The sequence below is a fragment of the Harpia harpyja genome, chromosome 9 (genome assembly GCF_026419915.1).
Source record: "Harpia harpyja isolate bHarHar1 chromosome 9, bHarHar1 primary haplotype, whole genome shotgun sequence".
NCBI lineage: Eukaryota > Metazoa > Chordata > Aves > Accipitriformes > Accipitridae > Harpia > Harpia harpyja.
In genome coordinates, this window is record NC_068948.1 from 37,435,164 (window position 1) to 37,452,147 (window position 16,984).

At 38.5% G+C, this 16,984-nt stretch overlaps 1 protein-coding gene across 8 annotated transcripts in view; it reads left to right on the forward strand.

Moving 5' to 3' along the window:
- The first annotated feature begins 7,591 nt into the window (after positions 1-7,591).
- SFSWAP (splicing factor SWAP) overlaps positions 7,592-16,984 on the forward strand; it is a 49,752-nt gene continuing 40,359 nt past the window's right edge. For 2 of the 8 annotated variants that reach the window (XM_052795531.1, XM_052795532.1), the window contains exons 1-4: positions 7,601-8,041; positions 10,522-10,691; positions 11,223-11,360; positions 14,560-14,645. In XM_052795531.1, the coding sequence (XP_052651491.1) occupies positions 7,782-8,041; positions 10,522-10,691; positions 11,223-11,360; positions 14,560-14,645 (654 nt within the window). In that variant the 5' untranslated portion in view covers positions 7,601-7,781. Of the gene's footprint in view, positions 10,692-11,222; positions 11,361-14,559; positions 14,646-16,984 lie in introns of all 8 variants that reach the window. The other 6 variants (XM_052795536.1, XR_008236480.1, XM_052795537.1 and 3 more) reach the window with 6 other exon arrangements.

The window sequence follows — 16,984 nt, forward strand, 5'->3', positions numbered from 1 at the left end:
AGCATGACAGGCACAACTTTGAAAAAAAGTCAATGAATTTTAGAAAAATAAATTCTAATACAAGATTTCTCTTTCATCACTTAATTAGCATTTTCTACTCAGATGTGTCTCACATTTAAGTATTTCAAATAAATCATTGGATTCAAGTACTCGTCTTATCGAGTACAGGTATCTTTTCCAACTTCATCCACCTTCAGAAATGGATGTTATCTCAATCATATATAGCAGAGGCTAAGGTATTTAAGCACACATCAATGAACAGCGGCAGTGAGGTTGGTTTGGGTTTTTTTTTTATTTTGGATTCAAGTCTTAGATATTGCCATTATGCAAACACTAGCAATTTATACCCAGCAGATCCACCATGAGGGGACAACAGCTCCACTGTCTTCCCACGGCCCTCACTTGATCCCAGCAGATATGTGAATGAGAAAGACAAGAGTTTTGCAAGGGATGATGGCAAGTTGCACTGGAGAAAAAAACACGTGAAGGAAGTGGCAAATTACATACAGCTTTACACTGACTGATTTGAAGGCACAGTGTGTAACACACTGAAAGCACCAGCTGTTGAGTATAAAACACTTGACACTGCTGAGACATTTGGAAGCCAAACATTGAACACTGAAAGAGAAACTTAAGGATTTTTCATCCAAGAAAATTTGAAGCCTTAGAGGGAAGAATTAACTGGATTTGATTACTCAAACTGGCAATATCAATATGAAGGCACTTCAGCCTTCTTATTTGGCATCTCTGTGAATCATGTAGCCTTACAAAAGACACCGTTGCTGGAGGTCTTTGCACACTAGTCAACTTCAGGATGCAGAGAGCCATAAGCAACAGCATGCAGTCTATTGTCCCACTGTGCCATCTGGCACTGGGTTAATATGTCTATCAGTGACTTCTTTCACACTCCTGACAAGCTATTACTCAGCTACATGACTGATAGGTCAATTGTAGTCTGCTTTGATTTGTAAACTGTCTGTCTACCCAAAAGTTACCAGCTTTTAAAGTTTAAATTTTGCTGCAGTAAGATCTAATAAAAAAGCACATTGGAAATATCACAGTTACAGCAGTTGCTTATCTAAGACCTCACACAAACTTTTAGTCCTAAGTCCATATGATTACATCATTTCATGCACACTATCAAGGGCTTGATAGCAACATTTCTGCCTAGAGGCTTGTTAGGCAAACTGTCCATGTACCGGTTGTTCTTGCAGTCCTGGCAGACTCCATCAGCAATTCTGAATGTAAACCTTTCAGAACACAACTTATCTCCTCTTTACCCACACACAAAGGCGCAGTGATGTTGATTTCTATTTGACAACAATCAACATTACAGCTCAAACTAGTCAAACTTTAAGTTAATTTTCCATCAAACCTAAGCAAATCATAATTGTATTCAAGGCTCACATCCTACAATATGGACTGAATGTTCTCCTTTCCATTATGGATCAACAAAACCCCCAGTGACATGAATGGCAGTCTAGCAAGCAGATGACTTGCTGCACAGATGGATTAATAGACTTAAGAAATTGCTATTTGTGAACATTGACAGGAATTAGAAAGTAATTGTGAGGCAAACAACAACTGAAAAAATCAAAACTAAAAGATAGTAAAGCATACTCCAACCTGTTCAGAAACAGTGTGACAACTAAGGGGGAAAAAAATAGCTATTGGCCATTTATTTTATCTTTTTACACATTCCCGTGTCTCTTCTTATGGATTAAAGGAACCATCGAACTAAGTTTATTGACATTCAACTGCCAGCATTAAAAAACCCCCCAAGATCACCACCCAGTATAGCCCCCACCATGGGAGGCTTAAGAGCTCCTCTGATGTCTCCTACCTATGAAACTTTTCAACAAGTTATCTTGAATGACTAATCTTTGGTAAAGCATTTAAAAATTAAGTGCAAATAAAATGAAAATCTTCAAAAAATACTCTGTAGAATGGAAGATCACAGAACATTAAAGAAGCTAATAAACAATACAAACTGCTGCTGCTCCACCTTTTTCCTCTAGGAGTGATTAGTAGTCTACCCAGCCCAAATCTTTAGTAATTATTTCCACACAGGAGTGCAGTATTGATTTCTCAAAGCACACAGAGGACCAGGAGTGCTTTAGCATCATTTGAGAGAGAAGCCTCAAAAAAGCAGTGGCTGCTGAAGAGCAACATTTACTTCATTTGCAAAAAAAACGAACTGCCAGAGCCATGAAGTTTGCAAGTAAGCCCTTCCCTAGCTTCTACATTCATTTTATCATATAAAATGACAGCCATTAATAATCTGTATTTCCTTGTCGTTATTAGTAATAAATATGGCCTCATAATCCATTAAAGCTAATGAATCTGTCTTGGGTTCTTTAAGCATGCTACTATCATAACTAAATAACAGTGGCTTTAATACAGGGTTGCACAAGGGCAGACTTTGACCTTTTGATATCTGTATATTCCCAATGATGTAACATAGAAAAAAAAAAAAGCAGAAAGCATTTATTTGTGTATCAAATGGGGTTCTCTTCACGCAGCAGATCAATGATCATCAATGTTCAGTTAGGAATGCTATCACACCGTTAGACAAATGGTACCACTCATAGGAAAAATAAGTTTATTTTCTGTATGCAGTAAACCTGCTCAGCTATGACCTCTTCTTTTGCAGAGAGGATTCCTCTTAATGGCTAAGAGGAGATTAAATACAATTGGCCAGACTGTAACACAGGGTTAGCTGCTTTGTTGCACAAAGAATTTAGTGTAAAACCTCCCTACCACAAGACAGATACACTACCAACTTAGAAGGTTGCTCTTAAACACATCAGTGCTGTCTACAAAGCAGCAGTTCATTTTGATTACTTTATCTGCAAGACAGAACATTACTTAAAAACAAAACCAAAACAATGTAAGTTACTATCCAGTGATACTATGCTTTGCAAACAAAACCACAACACATTCCTTATGGAACTTGCGTCATGGGTTTCTGCAGTAACATCAAAAGCAAATCTATGATGAAAGCTGAATGTAAAGAATTTGGTTAATTATAAACTGCTTACATTTTAAGACTATTTTATCTGCTCTATGAATATTTTGTACAGTAACAGAAATTGCTTGTTGCACACTTTAACTGAAAATGTCTCACACACAAGCACTTTTTGGGGGAAAAACTGTAAGACAAAGCTGCTGCTATAAGAGAATTCAAGAGCAAATCCAACATTGATTGTTAGTGCTACTCATAAGTTTTAATTTACCCTTTTCAAGCACACAGTAATAAAATGCCTTATAAAATACAACAGTGAAGATGGTTTTTGAATAAAGAAAAGAGAAAGCAAAGGGAAGGGAAAAGGGACAAGCTTTGTGTATTGTTTTCTGTTTATATTTAAGCGTATCTTTGCTTCCTACAACCACCCTCAAGAAAGGAGTCCTCTAGCCTAAAGACAGTAAGCAAATAAATTAATCATAGAAATTGGCAGGCTGTGAAATACACACACACACGAACCCCAAACAAAACAAAAGAAAAAAACCCTGCCAAAGGATACATGGCATATCTGTGTAACTTGCCAGAATAAGAAAGGTGGTGAACAGATAAAAACACTGTGCTAAAAAGAAGAAAGGGGGTTTTACCTCATTTTTTTTAAGAAAAAGAGGTAAATAGAATTTTTATACAATTCATACAAGAGGTAAGTAACTCTCTGGATATAAAGTGAGGAACTAAGCTATGAATTACAGCAAGCTTATAATTAAAAAGAGCTGGAAATCCTTAACCGCTACTGTGCACCCAGTCATTAATGCAGCCAGTTACATACTGCAGTCATTAACATACCCATAAATTGTTTACCTAGCTCCTGTTATACAGCAATTCTGTATTTAAAATGTGATTGCAATTCAATTGGATCGGAATTACCGTATGTTTTATATGTGGATGCTACAGTAATGGCAGAAGTAACTATAAAATCTGCTCAAAAAGTCATGATAATTTAGACAATATCTTCTTTAAGAGAATAATTATGTACAATTTCAGCGTACAGGGAAACCTTGCAGGTTCTGTGCATCCTTCCCTAAAGAACACAGCAGCTCTTTTGTTACCAGACACCACTGAGATAGAATAAAGAAGTCTGACAGCAGTGCGGGTTCAGGCCAAGTTCCATGATGAACAAATGACAACCAAGAAAAAAAAACAACCTTAGATCTTGACTCCAGTCTGACTAACCAGAGCATTTTCTACAAAAATAACAAACCTGCTTCAATAGTTTGAGAGTGCTAATGTCAAGATTAATACAGTGATGCACGAGCTTTCTATTTTTACTTGTGCTGATCTACAAAATCCTTTATGGTAGCGCTCTCATATACAGTTTTGTCCCCTTATAACTGATATAGAAGACTACAAACCTGTTCTCTGAATTTATACCAAATCCCACTCCCAAGTTATAGCCTCTTAATTACTGCATGAAAAACTGCATGTGTTTCTGTACTGAACTGCTTACCCATCCTATGCTTTGTTTTCTGCAGGGTCTTTAACTCCGGAGCTCCAGATTTCATCTCCCATGTGCTTGGAATAACATTTGATGCATTCTTTTGGTATGTTGAAAATTCCTTTATATCGCTGAAACGTGATATAAATGGTATTTTTCTTTAGAATCGGCACAACATACTCTTCTTTCAAACTTACTTCAGAACTAAAAAATAATGTGCTATCACACACTTTTAGCTACAGATAAACTGCAAAACAATACTAGAAAACTAGACTTCCATTAAGAAGAGAAAAAAAGACTGGTATTGGCCTAGGAAAGAAAGACTTGTTTTTACTTGCTTTATTCTTGCTTTTCTACCTACAGCAAAATGAGCATAGAAAGAGTGAGAAGGAGAGAGATTAATTTTGCAAATTTTGCCTGTTACAGCTAGCCTCTCTTCATCACAGCCAGGACAGCTGGGATTAATCAAGAGTCTGAATGAAATAACATGGGCACCATACCATATAAAGACTTTAAAACAGAAGCCTGTAGTCATTTCAGAGTATTTTTTCTTATTAGTAGATATTAAAGTTGGATGTGTCTTTAAATGGCATAAAAAAGCATACCCTATATTATGATTAGCACCAAGTTTCCTTCCCAATGATGATGTACAGTAAAAAACACAAAAAAAATGGAAAAATATTTACTTTTTTACACATACTGGGAAAAAAGGAAGGGACAGGCACTTTTTTATTACAATGCAAATTCATAATGCACTATGACATGCTTTCTGAAATACATTAAAGATCCCTGTATGTAGTCTGCTCATCTTCCTACTTCTTTTCCTCAGGTACTCAGTAATCTGAAAATAACTGTTGTGCTGTAGTCTTGTTCTTCCAGAAACCTCTCTTAATCTCTCTTCTGTTTACAGGCTAATTACATGTGAACAATTAGCCTAGAACATCACATGCTGTAATAAACAGCAAGATGCTGCCCCAGGCCTCAGGTTTCATTTTGTCCCCTTTCTCAAAATTAGACATGTGGTTCCCCTCTTCCATTTCTTTACATTATTTTCAAACCACCAAACTAACACAAATTAGTTTTTAAAGTCTTATCCCCTCCTGTTCTTAATAATTCAGGGGGAACATTATCAACACCTGGTGCTTTATTGTTCCTGGGTGTCCTGGTCGCCTCTTGGTTCTTCTACAAATGGCTCAGCTGGCTGGAAAATTGCTGTTTGTTTGCCTTTATCCATTTCACCATTAAAGAGATCATAAAAATACTACCCCCATCTTTCTGTAATTGCTTTGTAACTAAGATTTCCATCTTTGTCCTTTATTTGACTCATGCACAATTCATGTCCTTGTCTCAAATGCTGATATCCCAATAAAATGGTCTAAAGTTATCTTATTACACTGCTGCTTCAACTGCACAGACCCATTTTTGTGCCATACTATATTTTTGCTGAATCTTTTGCGTTACCAGAAGACTTATGGAAGTCAAATCCAAAATCTTGCCACATATTGCTTTCTTATAGTCCCCATCAAAAATTCTTTATTTTTTTCTTGGATTTCTTTCTATTGTTTTCTCCTGCTCTTTTCTTTACTCCAAACATTTCCCAGCTGGTATAAAATTGTTGCACAATGTTAAAGCATGTTCCCACCTGTCTCCTTGGTGTTCAAGGCTGTACTTTGTTTCTCAAAGGCGAGTGTTGCACATAGAACTTCTCCCTTCATTAAAACAACTCAGTCATTATTTTTATATAACAGTAAGATATGTCTGAAGCATCTACCTTTAGCAGATTTGTTCATCAATAGCTTTGAAGTATCAGATAATTACTGGTAACTTCCACATATTCATTGTGAAGGATACAGATCTTGAGTAGATTTTTAACCATCTTTTCTAGGATATGGAATGGTAGGTGGAACTGTATATGCATCACAATTACCTTAAAGCAGCATTATAAGGTTCACTCAGATTTTGTAGTTCACTTTGACAGACACAGTGGAAATCCCATGTATTATTGTTTTCAATTTCATGACTCCAGGTGAATAAAGGAGTGTCCAAGGAAGTTTCTAGATTGCTCCTTCAGCAAGTTTACGTGGTAGGACGTATTTCTAAATGCCGAGACAAGGTATCCACCTCTTTTCCAGTGCTCGTGCATTGCTTTTCCTCACGCTGTTTTACCTATTTCATTCCTTTGTGTGCGATGATGCCAGTAAGTTGTTCACACAGGAAAACCCCAGCAGCTCTGCCTGTATTTACGGGCATCCAGACTCTCACATAACAAAGGCTACGGATTAACCCCATTGTGAATTGCAAAACACGACGTGCTTCCTTACAAAATTTTATTATAAAACATGCAAAACAACGTGTTTCTTCATACTTCTCGAAGAGCGATGAAAATAATAATCCTGAGGTAAACAATACTGAAAATTTCAGCCCAGACTACACAATTTTAGCAAAACCAGCCTAATTTATCAATTTTTTGGAAGAATCTCCCTCAGGGCCGCAGCCTTTGCCCTTCCCGCCTTGGCTCCCAGGCCCACTTCCACCCTGCGCTTCCCAAGCGAAGCCTGAGGTGAATCCCCGCTTTTTGCCACACCTTCCCACAACTCTCCTTGCGAGAGCCACCCACCCACCCCGACACGTTCCTTCTGCCCAGCCCCGTAGCCCTCAGTCTCTCCGTTTCCTTTGGCTTTGGCTCTGCCGCTGCCCATCTCGCCCACGACTCCCCGCCGTCGGTCCCCGGCCGGGGCTCCTCAGCAGGGCGACAGACGCCGGGAGACACGGCTCCCTGCCCCGCGCGGAGCCTCCGCGACCGCCCTCGTTCTCTTTTTAGACTCTGTGTACGCACTCCAGCTGAGATGTGCCACGAAAGCGCCCAAACCCCCACCCCGCCGCGGCAGGATCCGGGCAGCCCCCCCTCAGCGGGGCCGCCCCCCGCCCCCAACGCGCCGCTCCTCCCCCCGCCCCCCCCTCCCCGCTTGGTTCCGCACTTTCGTCACGCCCGCGGCGTCACAGTTCCCGCCTGGCAACGGGCTGTTGTCGCCAGACGCCGCGCCGCGCCGCCGGTGGCGCGGAGCCGCGCCTCGCCGCGCCGCGTTTGCCTTCGGTTTCCCACTCGGGCTGCCAAAACCCACCGCGAATCTGCCTGCTGCCGGAAGCCAGCGTAGCCTCTGCTCTGCCAGCGGAAGCGGAAGAGTCGCCATTTTGTTTCGGGTGATGGCGACTGTGGTGCTCTGGAGCTGGGGAGTTTAGTGCGGCCCCGGCCTTCTGGGGGACTCGCTTCTCGGACAGTCGTTGTTACTGCGAGTTTCCTCCTCCTCGCTGCATCCCCTGGTGATGTACGGAGGGGTCGGAGGTTCTCGACGGACTGCAGAAGAAGCAGGCCCGCCGCCCCTAATGTTGTTGTCAGGCGGGGGAGCGGTCCCCGGGCCCCCCGGAGGAGGTGGAGGAGGAGGTGGAGGTGGGAATAGCCGTGTGGAGCTGCTGGTGTTCGGCTATGCCTGCAAGCTGTTTCGAGATGATGAGAAGGCTCAGTACCAGGAGCAGGGGCGACACCTTATTCCTTGGATGGGAGACCCCAAGATCATGATCGATAGGTCGGTGTAACACAACCCCCAGACTCTGCTGCGAGATCTCCTGTTATAGCCTCTTTCTGTTCCTCCCCTTATGCTGTGGGCAAGTGAGGGCGGGGGATGAACAAAAGGGCTCACTCTGGCAGACGTGTGGGGATCTTCTTCACTGGCAGAGTTGGAGGGCAGCTCGTCCTGGTAGAGTGCTTCGAGTGCTGCTTTTGTAACGCTGCAGGGCCGCCCCCCCCACCCCCCCCCGGCAGCGGGAACTTGGGGTTCCCCGCTCTGGCAGTGTTGGGAGGTCCCCCTCCTTCTGACAGGCAGTGTGCGTTGGGTCTTTCTGCTCCACTTGTTAAGGTAGGGTTTACAGGGTGGAGTGGAGAGTGGGAGTGATCTGTTCCTTTTCAACGCAAACCACAAACATCATCTTTTCTCACTTGGAAACCAAGGGAGCCTTATTGCATTATTAGACACTTTATATGTTCTCTAAGCGAGAAGGGTGCAGTGTGAGGGGTGGAAAGGTATTTATCCACCTTAGGGGAAATGGGGCTTTCTTATTTCTCCTACGTAATCTGGCTGCAGGCTTTTGGTGGGATACCCGAAAAGCAATTCTTGGCCTAATTACTTTTTCCTTTGCCGTGATTCACTGTATTAGGCAGAATGGCTTTGATTTTGGGTGCTTGCTTTTCAAATTTTATGGCAGGGGTGGCTTTTTTCGGTTGTTTTGCAGTAGGTACAGGTTCATGGCCAGAGAGGATAACAGAATCTGTTTTGATGTTTCTTCTGGTCTCTAAGGTGTTTCAGCAGCGCAGGGTGGGATTTAGAAATAAATTTCATTCAGAATGAAGTTTCTGAATATTTTCATGGAGAGAGGGAAAGTGGGAGGTCAGGTTGGGTATATTTGAGTGGAGCACTAAAGGTACAGTTTAAGAGTTGTGGCTGACCTGAAAACCTCAGTGGGAAAGATGGAAAGATTTTGGTTTGAAAAGGATCACATGACATACTATAGATATTTGTTCCCTCAATTTCATCATTGCTTTGGTGCTATACATGATTTTTTTTGTTTTGATTTAACAACTGTATTTGGCTTGGAAAAATATCAGTAAGGGAAGGTCTTTCCATTTCCTTCTGTAAGACTGGAGAAAAAAGAAATGCCCTTGCACTGTTTTGGGGTTTATGCCATTAATGATTTTTATGACTGAAATTAGGTTGTTAAATTGGAATAAACACAAAGACACAAAAAAACAACCATAGAAGTTTGTAGCTATGTTTAATTTCTTACTTACTTGAGAATAGAAGTGTTACGATGCACACTTCTAACCCAGATCACTTTTGTGACAGATTTCATTAGTAGGTGGAGGCCATTTTTGTGGTCCTGTGCAAGAGTAACCCAATTTACAGGTGTTACAGAAATTGTTGGGAGCAAAAACTAAGTATGTGCATGTATGTACATACAATACCGAAAAATCTAAATAACATACATTTGTAAGTTAAGGTAGCTTGCAATTACTAATCTTATAAACTCCTTTGGAAGCTTAGATTCTTTTTATCTCCAGCAGCAGGAAGTCTTCATTTTCACCATTTTGAGAAAAGCACATTGCTATGAGAAGACACGGGTTGAAGTTTGCCTGTGGACAGAGCTTGATTAACCAGACCTACGTGTTTCATTAACTTTTTGCTATAAGAATATTTACTTTCTTTGTTTTTGGTCTAGCAAGTTGGCACAAGTCAAGAGTTGTGTGTGGGAAGACACCTCAGCGGAGTCGAGTTTACTGTCACTTTACTTTTCAATCAGTTTCTCTTACTGATGCCTAAACATTATCCCAATGCAGTGCTTTTCCTGCAAATAAAATTATTTCTGCTTAGAAAGGAACTGTACGTCATTGATCTTTGCCGTTTTTACGGTGAACCTCCTTAAATTGCATGTATATGTTACTGTTCCTATGTATGTGTGTCTCTCTATCACATAACCCAGAACTTATTTCCTCAGCCAAATGGCTAGGGGCCGAGCCTAGCCATGATTTTACCTCCAATGGACGCAAGTTTCTATGGTGAAGATATCTCCTGAGAGTTCGGGACTAGCAGAAAGAAGCGAGGAAATTTCGACCGTTTGGTTCTTACGGATAGGTATTTATGTATTCGGGTTTGTGTGAATGTAAGCTATTTGACTTTCCAGAAAAACGTATTTTGCAAGTGACATTGATTGGTTGGTTGAAGCACGTACGGTAAGAGCTGTTAAGGAAATGGATCCCACTTAAACTATTAAAGGATACCTTTGCCTTTAATTGTAATAATTTATTAGTTTCTTTGAGAGGAATTTAGACTATTAAACAAATTTTCGATAGTTGGTGACAAATGATTAGCAAAATTAAACGTAACTTCTAAAAGGAAATATGCTTTAACGTATAAGTATTTTTTTTTTTTCATTTTTAATGGGTAAGTATTTAAGTAGTCGCATAAACCCAAGCCCTAAGTTTTTTGCATTGACCAGCTGTTTCATCTTGCAGGTATGATGGGCGTGGTCACCTACATGACCTTTCTGAATATGATGCTGAGTATTCCACATGGAACAGAGATTATCAGTTGTCTGAAGAGGAAGCTAGAATAGAAGCCCTCTGTGATGAAGAGAGGTATTTAGCCTTGCATACGGACTTGCTTGAGGAGGAGGCGAGGCAAGGTATTGCTCAAGGAAACTTCCTGAGTTTAGCACACGTTTAAATAAATAATTATGAAATTAAATTTACTCCTAATTTTATACTCTCTTTTTCTGATGTTATCTTGACAGTACCCAGTGGATTCGAAAAACGGGAATCGTTTGCGTATGTGAGAGGACCTCAGGATAGTTTAAATATAGATCCACACAGAAATTGCCCAGATTCTGAGGGCAGACTGGGATTTCAGACCCCCAAAAAACCAAAATAAACACATTCTGCTACATTTTTAGTGTTGAATAAATGAAATTCTGTGCTTTTATATGCATAATTATATTAGAATGTTTTAACCCACAACCTTTATCTCTTCAGGAAGAAATAAATGGTCAGCATATGTACATGCTGTGTTTTTCTATTCAGTTTTTAATGAAAGCTAAAATGATTAGGTAAAAACTTCTCATTTAAAAACTAAATTAAGAAATACTACTTTTTTTTTTTTTTTAAGAAGTTAGCTTTTAAATATGTTCTAATAATTGCTAATTGCATTTTTGTTCAAGAGGAGGAATATAAAAGGCTGAGTGAAGCTTTGGCAGAGGATGGTACCTATAATGCAGTGGGATTCCGTTATGGCAGTGATTATTATGACCCTTCAGAACCCACTGAGGAGGAGGAGCATCAGCCTGCAAAACAAAGAGGTAGGGGGTAAAAATAGCAAGGGTTAATTGAGAGGAAGAACATAGAACCTCTGTGTCTCTCGCTTGCAGTTGAAGGTTGAAAATGTGTGTTTCATTATAACACAAGTAAAAAATCTCAAAGCATTTTAGCAAAGTCTTTATGGAACTGTGTTACTGAGTTTTTGCAAGCTTCACTCCTGATGTGCTTAAATGTTTTCCTTCTATGGCACAGTCAACACTATAGTAGTCAGGATAGGAAATTTAATTCTGCTGTCTTGCAGATTCTTATTCAGAAGAAACTAGTAATTCATCACATGGCTGTCTGTTAACACTATGTTTCTTGGTCAAGAAGGAAGAGCTCATTACAAATATAGACAGAATAGTAATTAATGAGAATATATGGGTTTTAAGTTTAGATTTTGTCATCTTAATTATTATAAATGAGTCTGTCTTCAACATAGTGTGCCCCTCTCTATCTTAAAAAATGCAGAATTCAGGTTCTCGTGTTCCCATCTTTAATTATGATAGCTTTGCGTTTTTAACATGAAGTCTTAAGGAAGCTTTCAAGTGTTATTGAATTATGTTTAGTAAAGTTAGGATTATTTAATTAACAATTGGGTTGTTTAACTACATATTGGTGGGTTACTGTGGTATGAGATGTGCTTTTTTTACCAAGGTCTGTGCTACAATGCAGGATCATTTTAGGTGCTAAAGCTTATTTAGTATTTTTCAGGATATGGTTTAGTGTAGTGGGCATGGTGGTGTTGGGTTGACGGTTGAACTCGATAATCTTAAAGGTTTTTTCCAACCTAAATGATTCTATGATTCTATGTTTTTTGCTGCTGTGTGTGACAGGTTGTTTCAGGGCAGTGTCCATGCTGCTTGCATTCTACCAAAGGTTTCTCCTGTACTCTTCAGTACTGATGGTGAATTGCGTTGTCTTTTCTGGGGTTTATTTCATTTGTTTTATTCCCATTTGTCTGCTAGATTCCATAACCAGATAGTTTCTAAGTTCTCTTTACATACAGTTTTTGAGTGTTTCTTGTCATAGGGGTGTTTTTCATGTTGTGTGGATCTGGGGTAGGGATAAGCCTACTGAAAAGTTGGAGGCGATAGAGAAAAACATGTTTGTAGTTTGGCTGTCCTATCTTTCTCTACTGCATAAAGCTTAAAAGGGTGAATGATCCCTCTCTGTTGGTCTCTAAAAAGGGAATCTGCTGAACTTTATATGGTGTGTGTATTGTAGAAGGCCTTTGTAAAACTGCATGAAAATGTGCCATAACGTTACAGAATCTACCTTTGATTAAGTGTATAAGGAATCAATAAAAAATCCAGTTTCATTTGGTAAGAGAGCTGTTGTGAGTTCAAGTTGTGTCTGGGTTGCTCCACTTTATTTTTCTTTCCTAGAATGATACCTAGAATAATGTATTTCAGCCTTAATGAAGTCATATTTTTAGGAATAATGCTAAAATGTGATGACACTGTCGTTGGCAAAGATAGATATAACTACCCAGTCTTCCAACAAGTTAATATTTAGTTAATTAATATTTGTTGCATCATGGAAGCGTCATGCTAAGCTATTACAAAATCTTGCAGCGTAATGTGAGAATTCTCAGTGCTGCTGATGAGAAGTAGAGATCCTCACAGTGGGTCATTGGAACATTGTCTCAGTTGTGAGCTTTCTTACCAAACTCTTTATCTTCTAGAAAATTTTTAGTAATGATGGATAACAGAGGGGCATTTTCTCGTAACACTTGATAGTACTTTTGGAAAAAGTACTTGGGGCAGAAGTGACATAGAAACATCGGTATTATGTTTTGCTGTAGTTGAACTATACAGACTTATAATAGATTGCTATATGGTAACAATTTCCAATAATACAGGACTATAAATTCTTAACAATCATTTTTTATAAAACATAGTAGAGTAAAATCCAGTATTGGAAGATGCAGATAACAGTAATGTGAATTACAGGATGGAGTTCTGTGAACACTTCAAGTGTTAGCTGGAGCTGCTGCCAAAAGAAACAGTCCTATTCTGCTTTGTCTGCTGCTTCTTCCTCCTTTCCTTGATGCTAAAATTTCTGTGTGCCTTTGTGGAGTTAAAGTATTTGAGTTCATGTAAAAAAAAAAAACCAACCCACCTGACAGCAACATAAAAGTTAACTCTCTTTCTTGCATTGGTAAGAGCTTGTATGCAGTAATTGCTATGACATCTCACGCATGATTAGGCTGTTCTGCTGTCTGTGTCCATAGTTCCCATAGTCAGGTTTTCATGCAGTTTGTGCTAATTTATTAGGATAAAACTGGAATACGTTTTCTCTTAAAGCTAGTAGAATAGATAATACTAAAAGTTACTTTAGAAAGTAAACTTTCCACTTCAATTATAAAAATTTGTAAAGCAAAACGTTTTCAGAGGAACATTTCTGGTATACCAAATAACAGAATGTAATACAAATTGGCCTTTATAAAAGAATAACTATTTTAGATGAGTAGTTATATGATGAATCCGCTAAATATTTGGATATGTTAAAAAAGAACCATACCAACTTTAGACTGAACTCACAGATGAATGGCAACATTTATTTTGATCAATTATTAAGGCAACTACTGGTTTATCTCTGTAGGTGATGAAAGTGGATTTAGCCTCCCTGTTGCATTCCCTTACAACTTTCATTAGGGTTAGGAAGCTTACAAAACTTAGTTTTGTTTGCGTAGGCTGAAATAGTTGATTAACAGGGAACTGAATTCAGATAGACCAGATGTATGGGTCTTAACAGCTTTAAGGTATTGGATATCTGTAATATTTTAATCATTGTTAGGAAGGGATTCACCCACTGCATTGAAAATGGTTCCTCTTAATTTTGAATGGGTTTTCTTGTAAAAACAACAAGTCATATTCATGAAAATGAATGTTTACTGTTTGATTTGACACTTGTTTGTCTTCAGCACTGTAGTCAGGGCTAAGGTTTATAGGGTTTCGCTCTTCCTAATACCTCTGTTAAGACATAATTTATGCAATCTTAAATAAACTACACATAACACCTGGGAGAGGAAACGTATTTAAATGTCTTCAGTGCAAATGCTGGTTATAGTTTCATTTGATAAATTCCTTGATTGCACATCCTTTTAGATATACTTTATTTCAATAATTTTTTGTTAACATTTGGGTACTTTGACATGTTTTGTCCTATAGTATTTTATTCTGTCATTTCTTGTAGAAGCAGCCCAAACAGAAAATGTAGAAGAAAATGAAGAACCTTTTGTTGCCCCTCCGGGACTGAATGTACCTTCTGATGTGGAACTGGTATGTGTGTACATTTAACGCAACCTACATTTCTGTCAATTTTCAAGGAGTTTATGGTGCTTTACTGACTTTTTTTTTCCATTAACTTTAGTGTGGTACATTTTAAATTATTCTAGAGCAGTAGCTTAATTTCAAATGTTCTTTCTTGAGTTCTGTCATCTCTCTTGAATCTTTTTCACACTGAAATTATTGCAGTGCTTATGCTAAGTGCATTTAGTATCACTTGTGATATTATTTTAAATAATGCAGAAAAAAGGCAGTTCTTGGAATGGATACTTACTGAGATGTCAAGGTTGGCATTCTAAATGTAAAGGACCATTAAACCAAAAGATTGCTTCTGTTCAAGATTTTTTTTCTGGATTCTTTTTAATTGAGTCCCAATCTGAAGGGGGTAGGAAGTGATCAAATATAAAGGCTGTGTTTAAGACTAGCCTATTCAAGGAGAAAAGCAATAGTTTATTTCTAGCAAATTCTGAAATAACTTGAAAGTATTAGCATATAGAAGCTCTTTCCTTCATGTGGTGTTACCAGGATTTGCTACATAGTAAACTGTAAACTTAATTGCAACTTCTTTGTTTTTCCTGAAGGGAGCTGAAGGGTTGCCTATTTGAGTACAGTTGTAACCATGAGGATTTTCAATTTATTTCAAGTTTCATAAAGGATACTAGGAAGTCAGATAATATTCTTTCTCCTATACTGTGGTCATGACAGTGTTAATTTATATTTGGGCTACCTTCTCAACTTGATAAACTTGGCCAGTAAAGATTCATAGCACTCTGTTAGAATAACTGAGTGAACACAGGGTATTTGTGTAAGAATGTTTCTCTACTTCATTAGCTTTTAATTGAAAATTTTTATCATGTTCTGTTTTTTGTATGAAATAACAGCTATTTAACAAATCTAATATGCAACTTTACTTGTTCTAATTTTACTTCCTCTTCTTTACAATCTTATAATACATTTTGTTAGTGAAGTGCTTACAAACCTACTTCTGAGTTCAGGGAATATTTTTTATGTGTTATTGCCTTTAAATTGTGAGTTATACTTTAGTCTTAGAATAAGAACGTTGAGTTGTCAGTGAGAAGCTGCTTATTTAGCATTTGGATACTGTTTCCAAAAACTAACTGCTGGTGAAAGAAGTTTGCTGTTTTAGTTATTTGCTTTGCTTGAATTTTGTTCTGAAACTTAAGATGTATTTTACATGTAAGTTGCATAATTCAGTGTGGGGCTTACTGAAGTAATTTCTCAGTCAGCTGTTGAACTCTAGTATATTCAAATGAACAGAAAGCAAATGTGGGCATATTTGGTTTTAATTTTTACAAACCCCAAAATGTCTAGACAGCAACTCTGAAAACAGTGTATATTTGTCCTTGGATAGGGAATTGTGAGAATCTTTTTTTGTAAGCCTTGAGTAGTTGTTGTTGTTGTTTTTGTTGTTCTAGTCAAGTCATTCAGTTTTACCACTGAATGTATGTATTCTGTATTTTTTAATTCAATTGCTGTGAAGGATAGAAGCCTGGTAAATTACTGGTGGGGTTTTACAGGCATGTTTAAAAAATACTTCTCACTCTACCCTGCTCCCATTTTTAAAAAAGAGAGAGAGAAATACGTCATAAATTCCATTGCCATTATGTTAATCCACAAGTGATTGGAAAAGGTGTATAGATACATAGCTGATTTGTGGAAATGACAGAGCGGTGTTCTCAGTCTCCCCTGAGTTTACTGCTAATTAACATTCAAGTTAAAAGACATGGCACTTGTTGATGGTCATGGTGGGGGGAGAACAACTGTAAACCTTGAATCATTTTGGGGAGGAAACTGTAGTGCTTGGAAGTAACATAAAATTTGAGAATCAGCTAGCTGACTTGGAGACTTTGTTCACAATCTGCAAGGTGCAGTTCAATAAAGACAGATGTAAAATAGTTCCTGTAATACAGAGCAATCCAAAGTGCAAACGTTAAATGAAGTAGTTAGGCAACACTACTGCAAAAAAATATCCAGAGGCTGTAGTGAGCTGTTGAATGTTGCGTGTGTGGCAAATCCAACTGCGGCAGTAATGTCATTCTGGAACTTAAAATAGAAGAGTTGTGTCAAGGATGCAGGAGGTCTTCCACTGCTGAAAACTGTTGATGTCAGGGTTATGGGCAAAGATGACTGTTCTTGACCATTGCATTTTAAGAAGTGCGTGACTGCTATGGAAGTGGGCCGTAAGAGGAAATTACCAGCTAAACTTATGAGGAAAGATTGAAAATTGCTTTGTTTTTTCCAGATGAGAATATTGAGGGGCAACATAAGACTTAAAATTATTTTCCAGGCTTGCTGAAGATTGGAGGATAGTT